The following is a 20,081-nucleotide window of genomic DNA, read 5'->3' on the forward strand; positions in this document are numbered from 1 at the left end:
CTGTGAGCATGAGCGCGCTTGTATTAAAAGGTTCCTTCATGTAATGATCTGCTAGAGCAGACGTTCCCAAAGTGTGGGGCCCGCCCCCTAGGGGGGGCGCAGAGCCATTGCAGGGGGGGCGCGGCATGAAAAGGGAAAAAAAACAAAAAACAACAACGCTTGGACACTGCTAGCACGGGCGCCCACGCAAACGCAAAGCAGGAGATGAAGCATAGCTGAATATGTTTCCAAACCAACTTCATTCTAAGCCAAAGACTAGAAAATATGGTGAAGCAAATCTTCCCTTTGGTTTCACCTGCACAAGTGCCGAGGTAGGTCTCCCTGCAGAATTGGTTTTCCCTTCGTTGGGAGCAGCGCTGGGCTGTTTAAATCACGGACAAACAGTATCCCACATTCTTGATTTGTATTTCACAAACACTTGTTGTAATGACTAACTACTCCTGACATTTTGGAAATGTTAGCTCTTTATACAGTAAAGTTACAGCGGGATACAAATAACATCAGGTCGTTTCTGCCACAATTTGTTCTCTGGTTCAAATCACGGACAAACAGCATCCAACAGTTGTTTATGTTTTTGAACCCATTTTGCAGAGGGATTTTTTGAAAAATGTATTGATAGCAATGTTGAATATTATTACACAGGAAAAAAAACAACTACATGTAAAATAATTACACCGTGACGCCTCTGCCTTTCTAAATGGAGGGACAGTAACTGTGTGTATATGTAAGTGTGTAAAACCTGCAGTTAGTCAGATTAACAGTATTTAGTCTCTATCTGCCATTCTGCAATTCATCTCATGTAAACAATAACGTGCACACAGCATGACGTGAAAAAAGGCACATACCTTTGACGTTGCAACTCTGTATTCCTCGTCCACACGTAACCACAAAAAAGGAGTTTTAAAAAATCTCCGTTCTCGGTGATTCGAAACGCCAGTTACGTGGACGAAACAGCTCAAAAATACCCGTGTAGGTGTGGACGTAGCGTAAAAGAGTTAGTTTATTTTCTTACTACCTGTAATTTATTGCAGATTTCTTGTATTTGCTTAATTGTTTACTAAATGTTTGAGGTGTAAAATAAACCACAATGGAGCAAAATATGGGTCTGTGTGGTTGGAGGATGTGTTCGTGCGTGCGTGAACATTTTTCTTGTAAAACAAGGGGGGCCCAGCAAAAAAAGTTTGGGAACCACTGTGCTAGAGGGTGTGGGGAGCCACAGCCCCATGCTCGAGGAGATCATGTTAAGGTTGTTGACGTAGCTTAGTGTGTCCACCAGAGGACAGTCTGCAAATTCCCTGTTTGCAACACAGCTCCTACAACCAGTTGAGCCAAGCAAATTCGGGGAGAGCGTAAGTGAGTGCATAACTACAAATAACAAATATATAAATATATTTGCAATGGCTAATATTTGAGCTGTCATAGTGTAACCATTATAATACCTCGTCCATCCATCCGCTTCCGCTTATCCTTTTCAGGGTCGCGGGGGGGCGCTGGAGCCTATCCCAGCTGTCATAGGGCGAGAGGCGGGGTACACCCTGAACAGGTCACCAGTCTGTCGCAGGGCATTTGCGCTTACATGCAATCCCGCATTCACACCTATGGGCAATTTGGATTAACCAATTAACCTATCCCCACTAACTGCATGTCTTTGGACTGTGGGAGGAAGCCAGAGTATCCCATGTAAACACGGGGAGAACATTCAAACTCCACACAGAAAGACCCCGGCCTGATGGTGGAATTGAACTCAGGACCTTCTTGCTGTGCAGCAACAGTGCTAACCACCGTGCTGCCCTAATACCTCGTATTAACATTAAAAGGCAACTAGGTTGGTTGCTTTCATTTACAAAAGCACCATTTTGGGTGGGCGAGTTTTGAGTTACTTATTTCTGGTGGTATTTTTTACCAGCTATTAAATTGCTGGTATTGTGAAATCTCTGCTTAGTAGTTCAGCTAATATCCATCTGATATCACTTATGGTTGTTAATTACAGCAAGATAAATCATTCATTTCTTTGTTAATGTTAATGCAGTAGTAGCCGTGTATCTAAATCCTGCAGCTACGCTTTGCAGCAGAATATGCAGTATTGGCTCTAATAACTGCAGGAGACCGTTGGTTCTGCTTTTTTCTTCAGTATTATATGATAATTAGTTTTTCTTCAATAATATAAAATACAATTACTCACACATCAGTTGCATTTCACCTGACATTTATTACATGAACATGATATTAGACCCACCTCAAACATATTATTGTGGTAACGTGGCAACGCAGTGAGAACAGCGCAACAGTATCTTTGCACGGTAATAAGATGCAACTTTCTTGTTTGGCTGGAAAAAAGCTCCTCATTCAGCACAAAACTGCAGAAAGAAGCAATTACCTACCAGCTGTTAAACACAGTCGAGCAAAAAAAGATTTTTCTCCAGATTCAAGTTATTATTTGTCTTTCATTTGCCAGGTGGTCAGAAAAAAGAGACTCCAAATGAATAACAGTGTAAATGTTAGATGTGTAAATAAGCAGCTTGTTTTCCAACAAGTTTGCAATAAAACGTGATGATAAAAGTTGATGATAAAGTAAATCAGTGTTGTGTTCTCAACTTGTTTCTGTTGCCCCCAGATGGCCCCAGAAGTCTGTTATTGTAGGTGTACCTAAATGAAGCCTCTGGTTAGATCAAAGTCCCCTTTATCTGCAGCAGGTGGGCAGAGGATAATTATTTAGTTTGAGAATTTTCTCAAAAAGTGCCTGGGTCCTTACTAACACGTTCCGAATCGAGAATCAGGCCTTTATTTAAAATAGGCTGCAGTTAGAGACGAAAGAGCCCGAAGCACTGTGTCTTTGAACAAACTGTTCTTATTTATTTCATGAAAAAATATGCAAGAAGGAAATCTGTGTGTTCTTTCTACCATTTATGAATTCTTGCTTTGAGATTTTTTCTCATCTGCTCACGCTTGTTACGGCTATATTCATTTGTTTTTCCTGCCAAGTTGTTAGTCGGAAATGCAACATATCCATGTTTATTGGTTGTTGTTGTATTTTTAGCATAATCCAAATTTTCACTTAAATGAATTGTAGCAGCACAGTAGTGTAATCCTTTAGTACAAGCAAGTCCCTTTGACAGACCTCTTCCATGTGGTTCTGTTGAACTGTTTTCTATGTAGCTATTTTAGAGTTGGACACTTTGTGAATATGTCCATCATGAACCCAATAGCCCAAGCTGCTGCAAAGGCCGGTAATTTCCCTTCTCTAGGGGGAAATTGCAGGGCTTTTTATCCTCCTGACGTCGGAGAGTGACATGATTCCTTTGACGTCAGAGCTTAAGCTGTGGGCGTCATTTTTGTGTATTGTTTCAGTGAGTTCAAAGCGCAGCAGCCCCTCTGGTGGTGCCTAACAGCTTCTGATTGTGCAGCTGCTCCTGTGTCCATGCTGCTTCTTTCAGGTCATGGACATAAAATCATTCATTCATATCCTCATGCACAAAATAGTACCATAAACCCAGTGATCTCAGATTTTCTGTTATTTAAAAGTTTGAAAATCAGACCGTAGAGCAATTGTGATGCAATAGATGAACTATGTTTGCTATCTAATAAGAAAAATGATATCAGCAGGCTAAGATAAAGTCCACTGATATTTTGTATCATTGGGTAAACCTCTGCTGTGTATACACATGATTTTATGTCAGTGACAGCAGAGAAATTGGTAGATCTCTCAGTGTAATGCAATATATGTTGACAGCACTACACACTAGAACTTACAGAATGACCATAAAGGTTAATCAAGACCTTTCGGAACAGCATAACTATAAAGGTTCATCACTGTGTGTTAGTTTCAGGGTACCCACTAATTTCCTCTGACCCTAAGTTGTGCTCATGCTAATTGTTGCTGTCCTGATTAAGTTAGTTATCTTTGAGCATGTGTGCAAGTTACAGTAACTGATGCAGAAATATGTATTACTAATATTTAGCTGTGTGCTGGCAGTTATCAGAGGTGTACCAACTTAGCCTATAAAATAACCCATGCAGAGTATTGATGGGGGCTCAGGTTTCGCCCATTGGCTTTTTGGAGGGACCACCAGGAGCCAATTAACAGCAAGAAAGGGAAGTGAGAGTCCAGTAGTGAGGAAGCAGCACACATACATTAGGACCTTTTTCCCTTTTATAGAGCATGTAAGTTGCCTAAATGAAATAATAAGAAAAAGAGAATGAAGAAATGTGAGAGATTTAGATAAAGATTTCATCTGAATATGTCTGAAACAGAGTCCCCCTTTATAATTATGTTGTGTGTCATATAGTTGTAGTCATATAGTTGACAGATTGGAATTAGGCCTCACTCACAGGACCACATACAGAACATAATCATGCTAACAGATTAGACCAGGGCTGTTTTCACACGCCGTGTGTGTGGTCCGTTGGTGATCGCCAACCTCGATCCAGACCAACTAACAGGCTCACGTTGCAAGATTGAGCTAAAACGCTTCTGTGGTCGTGTATGTATTGTATTCTGGGATGCGGCAAGGTACTATATCTGTGCAAGAATCTGTAAAATATAGTTACTACTACTAGCTAGCAATACATTTTATGATTTCAGTTCACATTTGAGGAAATTCACACATAGTTTGGTACCAATTCTTTTAACGTTTTAGCTGCACTTCTTTTGGGTCTTAATTAAAGACTAGCCTCTAAACTGTCTCTGTACTAAGTGTTGCTCCTCATAGTTTTGGCTTCTGCTGAAATTGTAGACCTGCCATGCTGAGTGAATTATCTGTCAAAAGACAGATTCTGTTTAAAAACACTAAACAGTTGTTTTGGTTTGCATCAGATCTAATTTAGGTCTTTCTCAGCTTTCTAAGCACTACCCCATGAAGAAACCTTAGGAGTGACGATATTTTATAATGATACCCAACAGTTGTAGAAATACTCGAACCACAAATGATGCAAATGCTCTGCTAACCTCAATTTAATGATTTCTTGTTTTTTTCTGACTGTGTTTTGCTGTGCTTTGTCAACAGATGGAATCAGTGTGACGGGCTTACCAATCTCCAGTCCCCTCCGCCAAGTCCTCAAACCCAGGGCTGAAACCAAGCCCGTCGGCAGCGAGTCCAGCAAGGCTGAGTATAGCCACGTTAAGGTGACTAAATAACAGCCTCTCTGAAGTGTGTGGGGAAGAAAGGAAACCTTTGCTCAGTTCAAAATGCAAACAGTCTGTTTCTCGTGCTTTCTGGCTTGTTGTATGGTTTAGTGAAAATCCATTTTCATCCTTGTCCAATCTCACTGCACCTTTTCTCAAATGATAAGTATCTCTGGCTAGTCTCTTTACTTTCTTACTTTCTTCCTGTTCACACCAATAGCTCTGTATACGGTGTGTGCATGGTTTTGCACAATTTACTGTCAATTAGACTTTCTTGTAAATGTCTGTGGAAGCAGTGTGTTTATGTGGATGGTAATACATCTTGGCTCCTGATGCACTCTGCTCATTGAATCTGAGCTGTAGACACGAGGGGAACATCTTGGATTTTTGTACAAAAATAGCAAGAGTGAACAGGAGAATAAATTAGACTAGGTAATAAAGAGTGGTGGAAAGGAGACCGGCAGAATGAGAATGCACAGGATCAGCAGGGGATGTTTCATTGAGGACTTGTGGGTATCTGAAGGGTAGAAATGGGGGGTCTGACTGAGTCTAGTTGCTGAGGGTTCACCTGTAGCACAGCAGACACCTGCAAGTGTGGAGACTGCATTGTGGCATTGTGTTGCCTTTGAAAGTCACAATGCCACAATACCTGTGAAAGCTTTGTCCTGTATGAATCATCCAGAGAGAAAACATATTTTGTTTGATGTTCAGATGTGCTACCAAACACATCTTTTCCATTGAAAAGTTTGATAGGATGATGACTAATTGTTGGGAGGGGAAAAAAAAAACAAAAACCTTTTTTCATAGTCTAAGCCTTGGTGAACTTAGAAGCTTCTGCAAAGACTTGTCTAGCACTTACACTTACACTTACTTTATCTTATAAAGGGAAAAAAAGACTGGGCCAAATGATCGTAGATGAACAAAAAGTCGATATTGTGCTTTATATTATATTACTTTAACTTAATGTAAATATTTGGTTATACTGCATAATACAAAACTGCTTATTATATTTGTTTTGTGTGTTTTGTGTGATTAATGGCCATCTAAACAGAAAAAAAACTTACAACAAAATGTAAAATATTTTTGATCTTTTTATTAAGTATATGCAATTATTAATTGTTGAAGCTCGTATCATACATGGCCAAGAATTTAACAAAATGAGGTTGGTGTATGTATAAATAATTCCTGTTAACCAGCGTTCAGGCTTCAGCCTGCTCTAAACCCTTGGTTTCAGTTTTTGGTGAGAGAAGAAATTCCTAATATATTCACCTCAGATGCAAAGCTTTAGCTATGAGCAAAGAGGCCCCACCCACCTGTCGTTCGAGTTGGCATGAAGGGAGGGGAAAGGAAAGTCAACAGCTTTTTTCAGACAGGGGATGAACTGAGGGACTGCACCAGTGCCCAGGATGAGATGCATGAGGATTATTTGGAATCACGCAGAGTAACTCCAGCAGAGACAAAGAACAAAAATATGGAGCTGGAATTTAAATGACAGGATGTCTTTGTGTTTTGAGCCTTTTTGTTTATGGTTTGGATAATCTGCAGTGCAAGGTCAAAAGCAGCTGCAATATTAGTTTGTTCAGAGAGAACATCTTATTATCAAAATTCTATTTTAATTTTCTGTACTTCCTAGACAGAGTTGTATGTATTCTCAGTGACGCTAGGCCAACTGTCATTGATTGTATCTTGTTGGATCGGATTTGGATTGGATCTCTTTCTCATTTTGCATAACACTTTTTCTGGTAAAACTCTGAATTCTCATCTTTAGGATTTGCTGGATAAGTTGTTAAATATCCACTGCTCAGCCATTGTTTAAGATGGGCTGGACATTTTAATCAGTGGTTAGGCTTATTAGAGGCAGAGTTTGATTCTGGGTTTAAAAGCAGAATATGGTGCACGAACCTCCATAAAAAGATAATTACAAAGAGACTCTGGTCGTGCTAGAGTTCTGCTTTAGAGCAGGTTGTAAGGATGTGAGCTTTTTCTTTTCTTTCTTGTAGATGTATTGTTGGACATGCAGTAGACACCAGAGTGATTCATTCCACTGTGTGCACAATAGACGCCTATGCCTGCATGCTATAGCAAATTTATTCTGGGTTTGCAGCTGTATGACTCATTGTTGTTATAGGGTGTATTGTTTTCAGCAGTTTGACTCAGATCTACAGGACCCAGCATACTCTTAATGCATTTTAACGTACAAGGGAAGAACAGGTATGGCATTGTTCAACATCCCAGCAAATAAGTTGGGTTGAGTGGATTCTATCATTCTTGGATGACTGTACACCCAATATTAACTGTGATTTTTCTAACAAGCTATGTGTTTGTATGTCTTGAAAGCTTTCAGTCAAAATCAGGTGTGGACCATGTATGGACTGCTTAAGAGGCACCGTTGCTGTAAAAGTGGACAATCCAGAGTCTGTTTCACGCATTTCCACCAAAATAAAACCATAAGAGTGCCAGCATCAGTACAACACCACAACAATCCGTCACCCAAAGTTGGACCCACCGACTTCTTTGGCTTTGGAAGGGGTTAGCACAAATACTTTCCCTAGGAAGTTACCCCAGCTTCTGCTACAAATGTTATATAATAATAATGAGCTCTGAAACATGCAGAAATGTGGGTGGGTTCCTTAATGACAGAAACAGAATTTGCTCGTACCGACTCCACGTTGATCAAAACAAAGCAGCTGATTTGTTTTCAAGTGCACTCTGCTAAAGTTCATTGGCTTTAAAGCTTTAATGGCAAACCACAAGATTTTATGAGAGCAGCTTTGTTGTTTTAGTATTAGTACACAAGCTAACATAGTAATAAATCTTTTGATTGTAAGGAACAGTCAAGCCCAGTTGGTTTATTTTGAGTAAAAAGGAAAAAGATTGCTCAAGCCATTAGATCAGTAGTGCTGACCATCAGGTAAATGTATTCCTTTAATATACAGATCTATATTGACATGTACGCTGTTTATGTTTTTATAGTCTCTTTCATATCACTGACCTCGTTATGACACCAGAGAGAGGGGACATAAAAGGTCAAAAGGTCAAATTCAGTCAAAAGAATTTGATTTCACCCCTTGACACAGGATGATAGAGGACGCCATCCCTAAAACAGGCACTCTGTGTGACGTCACCAATGTAAACGCTAAGTAGACTCAAATAAAAATCAAAGCAGAAACAGGAGGATATATGTGTAAAAGCACCCATAGAGGTCAGGCTTAAGTTTGGCGTGTAACATCTCAGACTTTCTTGACAGACATTGAAATTTAAACATGCTTTACGCAACCTTAATACCCTGTAGCATCAACACGGAACAGCAATAACATACATTACATAACATAGATTACATAACATACATTACATAGGACAAAGGCTCACAGTACAAGACAGATTCCAGCATAAAGGTAGGAAACAAAGGATGATGTGGCTTCAGGAAGTAGAGTGAACAAGCAACCCAGCTAGCTGCTGCTGCATTGGGTTTGCAAGAAATTTGTTTGCGTGAGCAGATATGCTCATGTTTGTTTATTCAGTTTTATCCAGCGAAGCCTCTACCAACTGGAATTTGATCAGCGTCTAGGGGAAAAGAATGGCCAACATCAGAAGGACATTGAATTCATTATTGATTTTGGGGGTCACATCTGACCCTGAGCTGCTCTGTTTTGGCTAAAGTTATTTAACATTAGCTCACCTGCTAACCTGGATAGACTATATAAGGTTGGTCTTTTTTTCAAATTCATTTAAAAACTTAAATTACAAACTTGCCATAACCATATTCATTAGGGGTGCAACGATACACAAAATTCACGGTTTGGTTCGGTTCGGTTCGGTTCGATACTTTGGTGTCACGGTTCGATATTTTTTCGATACAAAAAAGAAATGTTCATGCCTTTTTAATTTGTCATTTATTAAAATTATAAATATATATTTTAACTCAAAAGTACAGTTTTTAAATTTAATGTTGCTGAAACAACAAAGTAATAAAAAATAAATATCTGATCGAGAAATCACTCATCTTTGGAAAAGAGAGTTTATTACAGAGAAATGGCTCTTTCCAAAATAAAAGCTATACTATACGCTTCTTCTGGGCTATATTCTCAGCAGCATATTAAACATATCAGGTCCCCATAAGGAGAATCATGTGCTAACGGCTGTCTAAATGACTCGGGTAAAGTTTGTAGCATGCATGTTTGTTGTTTTTGTCTGCTTCCACTTGTCTTTGCACTAGGATGATGTCGGAGTAAATGTGCAGTCATATTCGTTGTGTTCCCACTAGTGCTGTCAGCGTTAATCTCGTTGAAATGACGTTAACGCCACAACATGGCAAATCTCCGTTAACGAGCTGCCGCGGTTCGCCCCGTGCACATGGCTGGACTGGGACAAAAAATCGGCCCGGGCATTTTGACTAGAGACCGGCCCACCAAAAATGTGACGTCATTCAGGGGTAAAACCGCAAAGGATTCTGGGAACTTGTGGCAAGCGGTACTAGCGCATGCAGGCTTTCAATTGAACTCACTTACACAGCGATAAAAAGAAACACAAAAATGGCAAGAAACTGTTGTATTATTAACTGCAATAGCCGGTGTTGTGCCAAAAAGTGATTGTCTGCCAAAAACTGATTTCCGGTATTTGCCAAAAACTGACTGCTCGTATTTAAATTGCTATAAGTAACTTGTGGGGCTATAATATGTGAAACATATGTCAAATGCATCCCTCATGGATGACATAAAGTCATATTGAGCTACAAACAACATTAGTGTAACAAGGTAGAAGCCGCAATCAGTCTTTGGCAGTGACTTTTATATAACCTTTATTCATGCCGTTAAAAAAAAGTCTAATTAACATTAAAAATGTATTTTGTAAGAAGTAGTTGGACAGCACAAATGGCTCAAATATTACAATAGTTCTGTAAAAATATTTAAAGTGGGGATAAAGGACCGGATTGGTTATAATGTAATAACACAGAGTTGTAAAGATACTTGAAAAAACAGATAATTTTTTAATTCCATATATAACCCCTTTGTAAACGCTGTTCACCGAAGTCTATTTACCAACATAGATATTACACATAAAAAATACATGCAAACATTGGAAATCAGTTTTTGGCAGGCAATCACTTTTTGGCACAACACCTGTTGCATGACAGCCACGGGAAGCCGACGGGTAAAGAGATCGGTTGTTATCGGATTACGTCGTGGAAATTGTTTAAGCCATGTTTCCGAAGTAACAAAGAGCCGATGGATGGCCTATAAGATTGCTAAACAAGGGGGAGGGTGCATCTGACCTCCTCGGCTGTAATTGGTCCAGCCCAGAGTCGATCATGACCAATTGGCCAATCCAACACCTTTAATTATTTATACCCTTCCAAAAAAAAAAAATAAATAAAAAATCGATCAGCCCATAAAAACAAAAAATCGCCAGCGGCCCACCGGGCAAATGCCCGGTATGCCCGATGGCCAGTCCAGCTATGCCCGTGCATGGGGCTGGACGGCCAACACGTTAACGAGCTAACTGCGCTAACACACTAGTTCCCACCAATGTAACTGAGCATTGCGTGGCACATCCAACATACTGTTTTACTTTAGTCCATGACGCGCTTACCATCAGGGTCATACCTCACATGAAAACCAAAATAGTTCCAAACGCCAGATCTGAATGAGGGTGGGGGGAGGTTCAATTTGTCCATAGTTGCAAGTTGAGCTTAACTTCTGTCTCGCTAGCTTGCCCTGAGCTCAGTGAATCTGCGTTCGACTACTCCGCCTAGGCTGCACTGTCGAGCGCAGATCCACTGAGCTCTCAACACAGACAGCATCGTCAGAAGGAAAGTTGATAAAATAAATTAAAAATGTTGTATTGTTCAATACATATGCGTACCGAAACCGAAAGCACTGTATCGAACGGTTCAATATCAATACGAGTATCGTTACACCCCTAATATTCATAGTAAAGCCAATTTATACTCTAGCTTGGTAACGACGACTCATTTGAACCTCATTAAATTTTGCCCTTTTATTTTTTAGCATTTGCATTGACAAGCAGGCATTTACTGATTTTAACCATTATGCAGTTGCACAGATATTGCAGAGAGACGAATTTGGCGCTGAGCACAATAATTGCTGTTATTAAATCCAATCTGTGGTTTTATGGGATTGTCCAATATTGATATTTTTGCGACATGGTTGTTTCTGGGAAGCAATTTATGCGTGAATGCCAGCAGCGCTTTCTTCCATATGTCTTCTCTCGTCCATTCGTCTTCTCTTTCTATATTGGTAAGACATAGTAGCAACCCACATTAATTCACAAACCCAGTGAAGAAGAAGTGTTTACATCGTAGAAACTTTAAACATTGCTATTGTAACGAGATGGCTTTCTAATCATTTGATCATCCTTTATGAACTCTCTCCATGTTTAATGCCTTTTAGCATACAGCTACTGTTATATGAATACTGTTAATTCGTCATTGTGTGTGTGTGATTGGATGAGAGAGAATTTGTATTAGCTGATAATAACGGTTTTTGGCCGGGGGATGGATGGACAGATGCACCGGAAATTGAAACCCTTCTAGCCAAACTGGCTTGGCACTACAGTACCCTGTTCTCTGTGTATCTCTGTCTTTGCTGGGCCAGTGAAGTGTGAATTTGTTTCTAGCACCTATACCAAATTTGTCTACTATTAACTGACAGGCATATGCTTCTACACGCTTTCTTCAATAAATCATATTCCTTCATGTTTTGTAAATATGGTCAATGTGTTATCTGGCACTGTTGTGTTTCTTGGCATGAATATTTGCAGACTATGAGTAAGTGCGATCAATCATGACTGATCTGTATTCAGCACAGGAGGAGTCCACATGTTTATCTCACTGACCTTCCATCGCTCAATCTTAACACCTGTTTTTCAATGCTTCTACCAAACTGCAAATGCCTGTGGGCTTGAAAATGTGTGTGTGCTGTCAGGGTGGAATGGATCCACAGTAGGTGAAGGTGACGTGGCTGCTCGGATGTGCCGTTTTTCACGATTATCTTCAAATCTTCAGGCACTCATCTCCTACGAGAGCGAGGGCATGTCCTTAACTGGGTTTCCTTGACACTGTCAATTACTTTACTCACCTCGTCACCATAGCTTCATGCTTCAGTCTGTCCTCAGTGGGAGTCCATCACCTCGTGAAGCTCAGTTCTATTTGATTGTGGTGCCAGAACCTTGGTCGTGGACACAAACATCTGATGTGCTTGTCTCTGTTGACAACATGAAACTTACTTGGAGTAGGAGCAGCTGCAGAGTTTTTTGTGTGGATTCTAGTGTAGGGTGACTTGAGTAACAGTAATCCCACTTTTGTGATTGTGCATGACTCACTAACACCGGCTGGTGTGCAGTCCAGTTCATTCACTTAGCCCTCCTGTGAACCTTTCTTTGGCTCTCGCCCGATGTCATCAGGGGCATTTCGAGGGGAAGCTGTGCTACAGAAATAGGCTGGCCCCTCAGACACGTTCGACGATTATCTTCAAAACGCCAAATGTCCAGCATGCTGTGAGACTGCATCCAGTGCAATTTTGCTCTCCTGTTCATAATGCCACATTATTGGAGTATAGAGATTGAGGTTAGAGTGTAGATGTATGTGCTCCTCTGAGGGAAACATTCTAGGACAGAAAGCTTTTACCGGGCTTCCTTGTGCCAGAGTCACGGGTCTTAGAGTGCACAATTTTCTGTGCGACTTGCACCTCCTAACCCAGACAAATATGAAATGAAATAGTCTCATTGCAGGTGGTTATTTGGAAGACATTTCTGCAGTAATGTCTCTGACAGGGGCTCCCAAAGTGGATTTGATGCTCAGAGCCTTTTCTATTCTCTGCTTATACTTTATGTATAATTGTGTCTGTTCAACAATTTCACTATTGGTTCATAAAGTAAACCTCATCCCTGATCTGTAACTTCCTGAGGTCTTCCTGAGTAGCTTCACAGCATTGCATGGCAGTAATATTGTGAAGGCATCATTCTGATTATCAGTTGAATCAACACCTCTAAAACACTTCAAACAAAATATTAAAACCTTAAAATACTAACATTTTGTTCCTTCTAAAGAATGACTTTGTTGTCCAGCTACAAGCAAGTCGCTTTCACCAGCTTTCAGTGGAATTGTCCACACATTCAGGACCCTCAGGTGGCTTCGATGAATTAAGAGACTTCAGCAGAAATGATCCGAACCAAAGAAACTCTGTCTTTGCCTAAAACCTGCTCTATTTGTCAGATTTCTTTAGCTGTGCCTTAGTCTTCCACTGAGTGAAAATGATAACAGCCTGTAGCCTATAGATTTGCACTTTTGTTTTTTTGTTTTTGTGAAAGAATAATAACATCTGTCAGGCTGGAATTGTTTGTGACTTCCTCAGCATGCTAATGCAATAGCCAGCAATCTGTCTGCACAGCTATTTGCTGTTTCTGTGTATTGAGTCTCTTTGGATCTGAAGTCTTTTCTTTCTGCTTTTCGGTCATTTCAATTAAAACAACTATTCATTATTGGTTAGTTTTAACTTTATCATGGTCTTCTCAGCTCATATAGGACTAAAGTACACAAAGACACTCAACAGCAGTTGTGTAAAAACACTACGGTGTCAAAGATTGTGGCTACATAATCACAGACAGTGACAGAAGAGTGCAAATGACAGCTTAAGTTTAGAAAAATCAGTTTAGCAGTTCAGACTAACAAAACAAACAAGGGAAAAGAAGTTAAATGGTCTGAAACATTGTTACAAACATTCACTCATGCTTATATTCACAACAATGGAAAATTTAGATTTTTGAATAGGATGTAAATGGAAACCAGACAACACATGACACACATTTCACACACGTGCCTGAGCCGATGGGTTCAAATGGGGTTCAGCTCATGTGAATATTTAGTTAAAATATCCTCAAACTAGTAATACTGTGTGAGGTTGTGGTTATAAACATAAATCTAGATGATTCTGTATCCGTTAATGTAGAAACACTCGTTAGTTCTTATGATGAGTTTAGGAGCTAAATTTTCGAAATCTCTTCAGGAAGCATCGACTCAGCAAACTTCAAAAACCTTTCCAGAATTTATTCTTTTTTTTGTTACCTTTTGAACCTCATAACACACCATTACTATGTCATAACTTGAGCAAGGTTTTATTTATTTTCAGATTGTCGGTAAGTCCCAGACACACACATATTCCAAGACATTCATCTTAAACATCTTGGCAACAAGGAAAATTGAATCGTGCTTGAGAAAAGCTAATGTAAGCACTTTTGAAACAGTAGACGAGTGTGCCTGTGGCTGTGTGCAGTGAGAAAGAGCTATGCCTTTGGAAAAGAAATGCTGTCCAACACACACACACAGTTGGGTGAGTGTTGGGGGTGGGCGGGCAGAGCTTCTTCAGGCCTAATCAAATCCAGTAGAGACAGTCAGAGTCAGCTTGCTGCCTGCCAGCTAACCTGCCTGCTATTTTTAGAAGCCCAGCCCCGCCGATGGCAGTTCAGCTCTCTCCACATATACAGATCCCGGCTCGTGATAGAGATATTTATAACTGCCACAGTTGTCTGCCCAAGTGTGAAACTCCACATGAACAACTGAATGATTTTCTCCTCTGTGGCGTAGGATTAAAAATGTTCTTTCTTATCTCTCCCCTTTGGCTTATCCACAACCAACTTTATGTTCAGTTGTATAGCGCTTTGGGTTGTGATTTTTGAAGACTGTGTGAATTTAGCTATAGGATGCTGTGCCTGTGGAAGAAATTAAGCATTTAAAGTTGATTGCAGGTTTGTGTCAGGCCATTTTCCGCCAGAGGTGGCATTTTCTCACTTTTTTTTGTGCTTTGTTTTAGCAATGGGTGTCTAGAGTGAGAACTGATGCATTTATGCATGTCACCACAACCTGTGCTTACCTTAGAGCTCCGTCCCATCATGCTAAACTAAGCTCCTTGCATATAGCTTCTTTTTTTTCTGCTGTTTTTAGTTATGTGACAACCCCAAGATTTATAGACTCTGAAACTGGTCACGATGCCGGGAATCAAATCTAAAATGACTGTTAAATGTTTCCAAAGACTTCTGAAAAATATGCGTTTGTTGTTTCAACCCACTGTTAGTTGCATCAGCTATGTAGTTTGTCAGTGCAAATAGCATTTTGTCAATCTAAAAGACTGAACTCTGTCGTGTCTGATTTGATTGTTCTATATCACGCCATACAATTTTGTAAATCCACTGCGAGACCAAGTAGAAGCCTTCACTTTGTTAGAATTTAGGTTGTGTTTTTCGGTTAAAATGACATTAACAGTTGGACGCCTTCTATTTATTTTCACCATTTATTTAGTTAAAATGTTGGATAGTAGTTAAGTCAGATGAACTGATGGCAGCTGTTCAAGACTAGACACCGTCTGCTAGCAATGCAGAGACTGTAGCATTGTGACAGTGGAAATTCGTTATTAGATCATCGTCATGTTTTTTTTCCCAATCTAACCACTTATTGTTAGTTATTATTGCTGCCATAGACGTCATACTACAATGACCCTGAAGTTATAGATGAATCCACGTCAGATAGCATGCAAATTTATCTAAATGGCACTCACCAGTGTATTGAAAATGAATGAATGGGATGTTTAGTGTTGGCCAAGCAATGGCATCTCACCAAGAAATCTAAAAGTGCAGCACAAAGTGAACATTATTATCTCATCTTTACCTGAAGGAGCTTTTTCAAGATGAACACAATTCAGCACAGTTAATAACACGTTTTCTTTCCGGGCTATCCATTACTACCAGTCTTTATCCAAAACGCTAGTTATTGACGTCTATAGAAAATTGCACGTCTTAGCAGAGAATGTGAGTTGACGCTGCAGTGTCACTCCCATGAGAAGAGTAATTTAGTCATTCCAAATATTGACTTTAAGCTCATTAGAATTGTACAGATTCTGTTTTTTTGCTTCATATACTGTATGTGCGTGTGTGTTTGCACAATTCAATAAATCACTGCACCTATTTCCCCACCTTTTTTTTTGGTTTTTTTCCAAGGTGTGGCTCGAGGCTTTTTGCCCAGTACAGTAACTAATGCTTATTACAAAAGCTGAAAAATGAAATACTGTGTTTTTCACTTCCAGGGCTCCACACTGGTGTAATAACAGAAAGCTTTAATATCAAAGCTCACTTTGGTTGTAAACAAGTCAATAGCGTTTTATTCACAGAGACACAGGATAAAAGCAATAATTCAGTCAACCTATGATTAGACTTCCTGTGCACCCAGACATCTTGGCTTTGGCCTCTGTATCATGGTGGATAGTATCAGTCTCTGAAGGCTGAACTGAACTTTACTGCGACAAAGAGAAAAGATTTTGTAGACTTTTGTGAGCATGCTGTTGATGTCCATGATCATCATCTGTGTTTATGCAAAATGTTCAAAGTGCCACAGTTCTCAGGTGTTGGTTAGATTTCTAACTGTGGTGTTCTTGAGAGTTGAGGGAATGTAAAATAATGGAGACTAACCAAAAGACATAATCATCATGAGCTGTAAGTATACAGAAAACCCGCTCACTGCGCAGTGCCATTGGATTTGTTCCTACAAGCCATTTATTTCCCTGTGCTTTATTTACCTGTTGGCACTACACAGTCGTCACTGATTGCGGTTTGAAATGCTGCCTGTGAACCACAGCTGTGCCCATAGCTTTACTTTCCCTACTTTATCAGCATATGGCTGTCTGTTGTCTCCGGGCTGCAGCAGGTACATCGCTCGTGCCTCAGTGCGAGTTGACGTGAAGAAACATGAGCGGGGAGAAATGGGAAAATAGATGGTGTTAAGGCTGGGGGATGTGTCACCAAGATGTAGTGTGGAAGCCTCCAGAGATTTCTAGATTTCTTACTATATTTTTATTTTGCCTGTTTTGCTCTTTGCTACAAAAATGTAAGCAAGATATTCTATAGACTCTTTCATGCTCCAGGTATCGGTTTGATGAGCTCAGATGTATAATTTACTGCATTTCCTTCTATATAAAATACAAACAAAACAGAACTACAGTTGAGTGTGAGCCTTGTTTTTTTACCCCCTTTTGGTTGTTTGCCTTACACGTAGCGTTTTCTTTTTCTTTAAAGGTTAGCTCCTGTGAATGCATCACTCATTAAGTTAAACCTCTGAGCTTTACCCATGTGAGAATTGTTTATATTTGAGCAAACTGTGAAAGGGAGAACTTGATTTCCTCTGAGAGTCATCAAGCCTGTCGCTTCAGAGGAAATCTTTAGAGCCTAGTTGCAACATGCAAAGGGAGCACCCATTTCTAATAACAGAAACACGAGTCGTCTTATTCAGTATTAGCTCTTTCATCTTGGCTGTGCTCGTATATAAATGCACAGGGAAGACTAGTCGATGTCATTCATCTTTTCCCCGGTGGCCTGTCACGGCTACGTTAGTGCTAACGCTGTGATTTGGGACCTCCTGTCTCTAACTGATGGCCAAATGATCTGGTCCATTAAGACATGTTCCCTAGGGACATCTGAGTTTTGTATTCTTCTTTCTAATTACTACTCATGTAAAATGCACAACTCTGTCTGAGCTCCCAGGCAGCTTTTTATTAGCTAAGCAACAGTTGGTCGACTGGCTTGTCCCCATAGGTCTTTGGATTTCAGAAAGATCTCTTTAGTGGTATTTTTGTCTTCTATTTTTTAATAAACCGAACCTAAACATAAATATATGTCATATTTAAAATGATGGTGAAGAAATAGAAAGTGCAAATTGGATTTAAATGGTAAAAATATTCCTCAAATCTGAAGTCAAATTTATTAACCTTTAGGCCAAATTGGTTCTACATAAAAACCAGGGAGGTTTAAATTAACACTCCACTTTGGCAATTTGTTAGTTCCAGTCATACCAGAGTATATAATGAATAGAATATTGTTGCATATATTTAACAGACCAGAATGTGACGTGAAAGCTACAGTTGTAAGAGTTTTTTTTTTTTTTTTTTACTGCACTTTATGGACTCCCGTGAAAATAGACCCATGATTTAAAAGCTTATAGAATCACGTGTAGCCACAAACCTCTCTCTCACACGATCTTTGTTACAACGTTGCTTCAGTTCATTGAGGTTTGTGAACATTTGTTTATGCACAGTTCTTTTAACAGCATTTCAGTTGTGTTGACTTTGGCTGAATCCTCTTCTTGATGAACACTTCGATGTTTTTTTTTCTTCTTCCTTCAGTCATTCTGTAGATTTGTGAGTGTGCTTGGGATCATCTTCCTGTTGTTTTCCAATTTTAGCCAAGCTTTAGCTTGACATTAAGTCCAGAATAATTTGATATATAGAGTAGTTCAGGTCCTTTAAGGTCCTGTGGCATTACCTACCTTTTCAGCCATTCCTTTATCTATTTTCTGCTGTGCTCATGACCAGTCTTCTGCTGCATTTAGCTGTTGGTCAGATGGTCTCACATCTGACTCTAGAATATTTTGCTATACTGAGGTGTTCATGGTCATCTCAATGTCCTCTAGCGGCAAAACAAGCCTGAATCATCAAATGAAACACAGCAGCTGTTTACATTGTACAGACAAAAAATAAATAAATCAACACACCTCATCTAGCACCTAGCACTACTGATGTGTGTTACACATCAGTGAAATGTATGAAAGTACCTTGACGTAAACTTGATGGCTGTTAGAATGGTGGATAAAAGCATTGCATGAGCAGCATAGAACGAGCAAAGTGTTTGCTGTCTAACCCATGTCATCCAACCCAACTTCTGGGAAAAAGTGACAGCCCAATTAAATATGGAAACATTTACTTTTAAGTTAATGTTTTAATTGGCAGGTTATGAATTAGAAATGACCTCCTACAGCAAGGAGGAGTAACAGGCCCAAAAATATCAAAGACAGCACAACCTGCTGTGATCAAGTAAATGAAGCTCAGTGAAAAACTCAGCCCCACCCCAAGAAGGTCACGGTAAAGTTTTGTTTATTAGCTTGGTGTTCGTTTGTGAGTGTGAAATTGTTGGTATATGCAAGCCAAGGGGTGAAATTAGTAGATAATTAAGCGCTTCATCATGCTTGCTGGACTTGAATCCATGTGTGAAATCCAGTGAGGCAGGCCAAGCGTGGCTCCATATGCTGCTCGTGGTCAATGACTGAACCGATGTCAATCAGATCACCTTTGGATGCACCAAAGTCACCCTCAACAGGATGTTTGTGTAGCAACGTGCTTCTGACAGGTCGTTGTTGGCGAGTTATTTGTTTATATTTAGTGTGTGTGTGCATCAGCATGCAGTTTATAATTTGCTCTCAGCTCTTCAAAGCAGGTTTCACATCTTTGTGGTCGACTGCTGCTGATAACTTATAAGAACAGCAGTGGGGGTCCAAGGTGGGATGAGAGGCTTCTTCTCGTAGTCTCTCCAGCTGGTAAATGGTGTGACACCTGTACTGGACCACAGGGTTACATAAAGGAGCAGGCGTTTGGTGTCTGAGGCACCCGTGGGTCGTCTGTTTACCTCTGATCACACATGAACAGAGGCAACACTGCGTGTGTGCAGTAGCCAGCCTGCATCTCATACAGATGCAACTCTGTCCCTGAGAAAATGCAGTGCTGCTGTTCATCCTCTTTCCTTTCCTTACATGACTCACAACCTATAATCAGATTGAACAGTATGTAAGCGAATTAGTCAACACTCCGACAACAAATCAAATTACTCTGGATGAAATGGTTCTTTTATCATCCACAGGAAGTACTTACACTCATGAAGCAGAAACACCTGGGTTTGCATTGTATGAGTAAGTGCCCATATAATATTGACAATAGCTACAGATTAGTTTACTGTCTAAATTTAAGACCCTGTGTATAGAATTCACAGGCAACAGTTGGCCACAATAATAATAGCGATTACAAGAATCATTATAAAGTTGTAACTACTTTTTATGAAACTTGGTGAATGATATATATATATATATATATATATATATATATATATATATATGAAACATATAGATAGTTCT

General features: G+C 39.8%; 1 protein-coding gene across 5 annotated transcripts in view; it reads left to right on the forward strand.

The window, feature by feature from the left end:
* Positions 1-20,081, forward strand: part of trappc9 (trafficking protein particle complex subunit 9) — a 241,430-nt gene that overhangs the window by 92,518 nt on the left and 128,831 nt on the right. For all 5 annotated transcript variants that reach the window (XM_085148881.1, XM_085148882.1, XM_085148878.1 and 2 more), the window contains one exon: positions 5,004-5,122. In XM_085148881.1, the coding sequence (XP_085005007.1) occupies positions 5,004-5,122 (119 nt within the window). The remainder of the gene's footprint in view (positions 1-5,003; positions 5,123-20,081) is intronic.

The sequence above is a fragment of the Neolamprologus multifasciatus genome, chromosome 22 (genome assembly GCF_963576455.1).
Source record: "Neolamprologus multifasciatus chromosome 22, fNeoMul1.2, whole genome shotgun sequence".
Classification (NCBI taxonomy): domain Eukaryota; kingdom Metazoa; phylum Chordata; class Actinopteri; order Cichliformes; family Cichlidae; genus Neolamprologus; species Neolamprologus multifasciatus.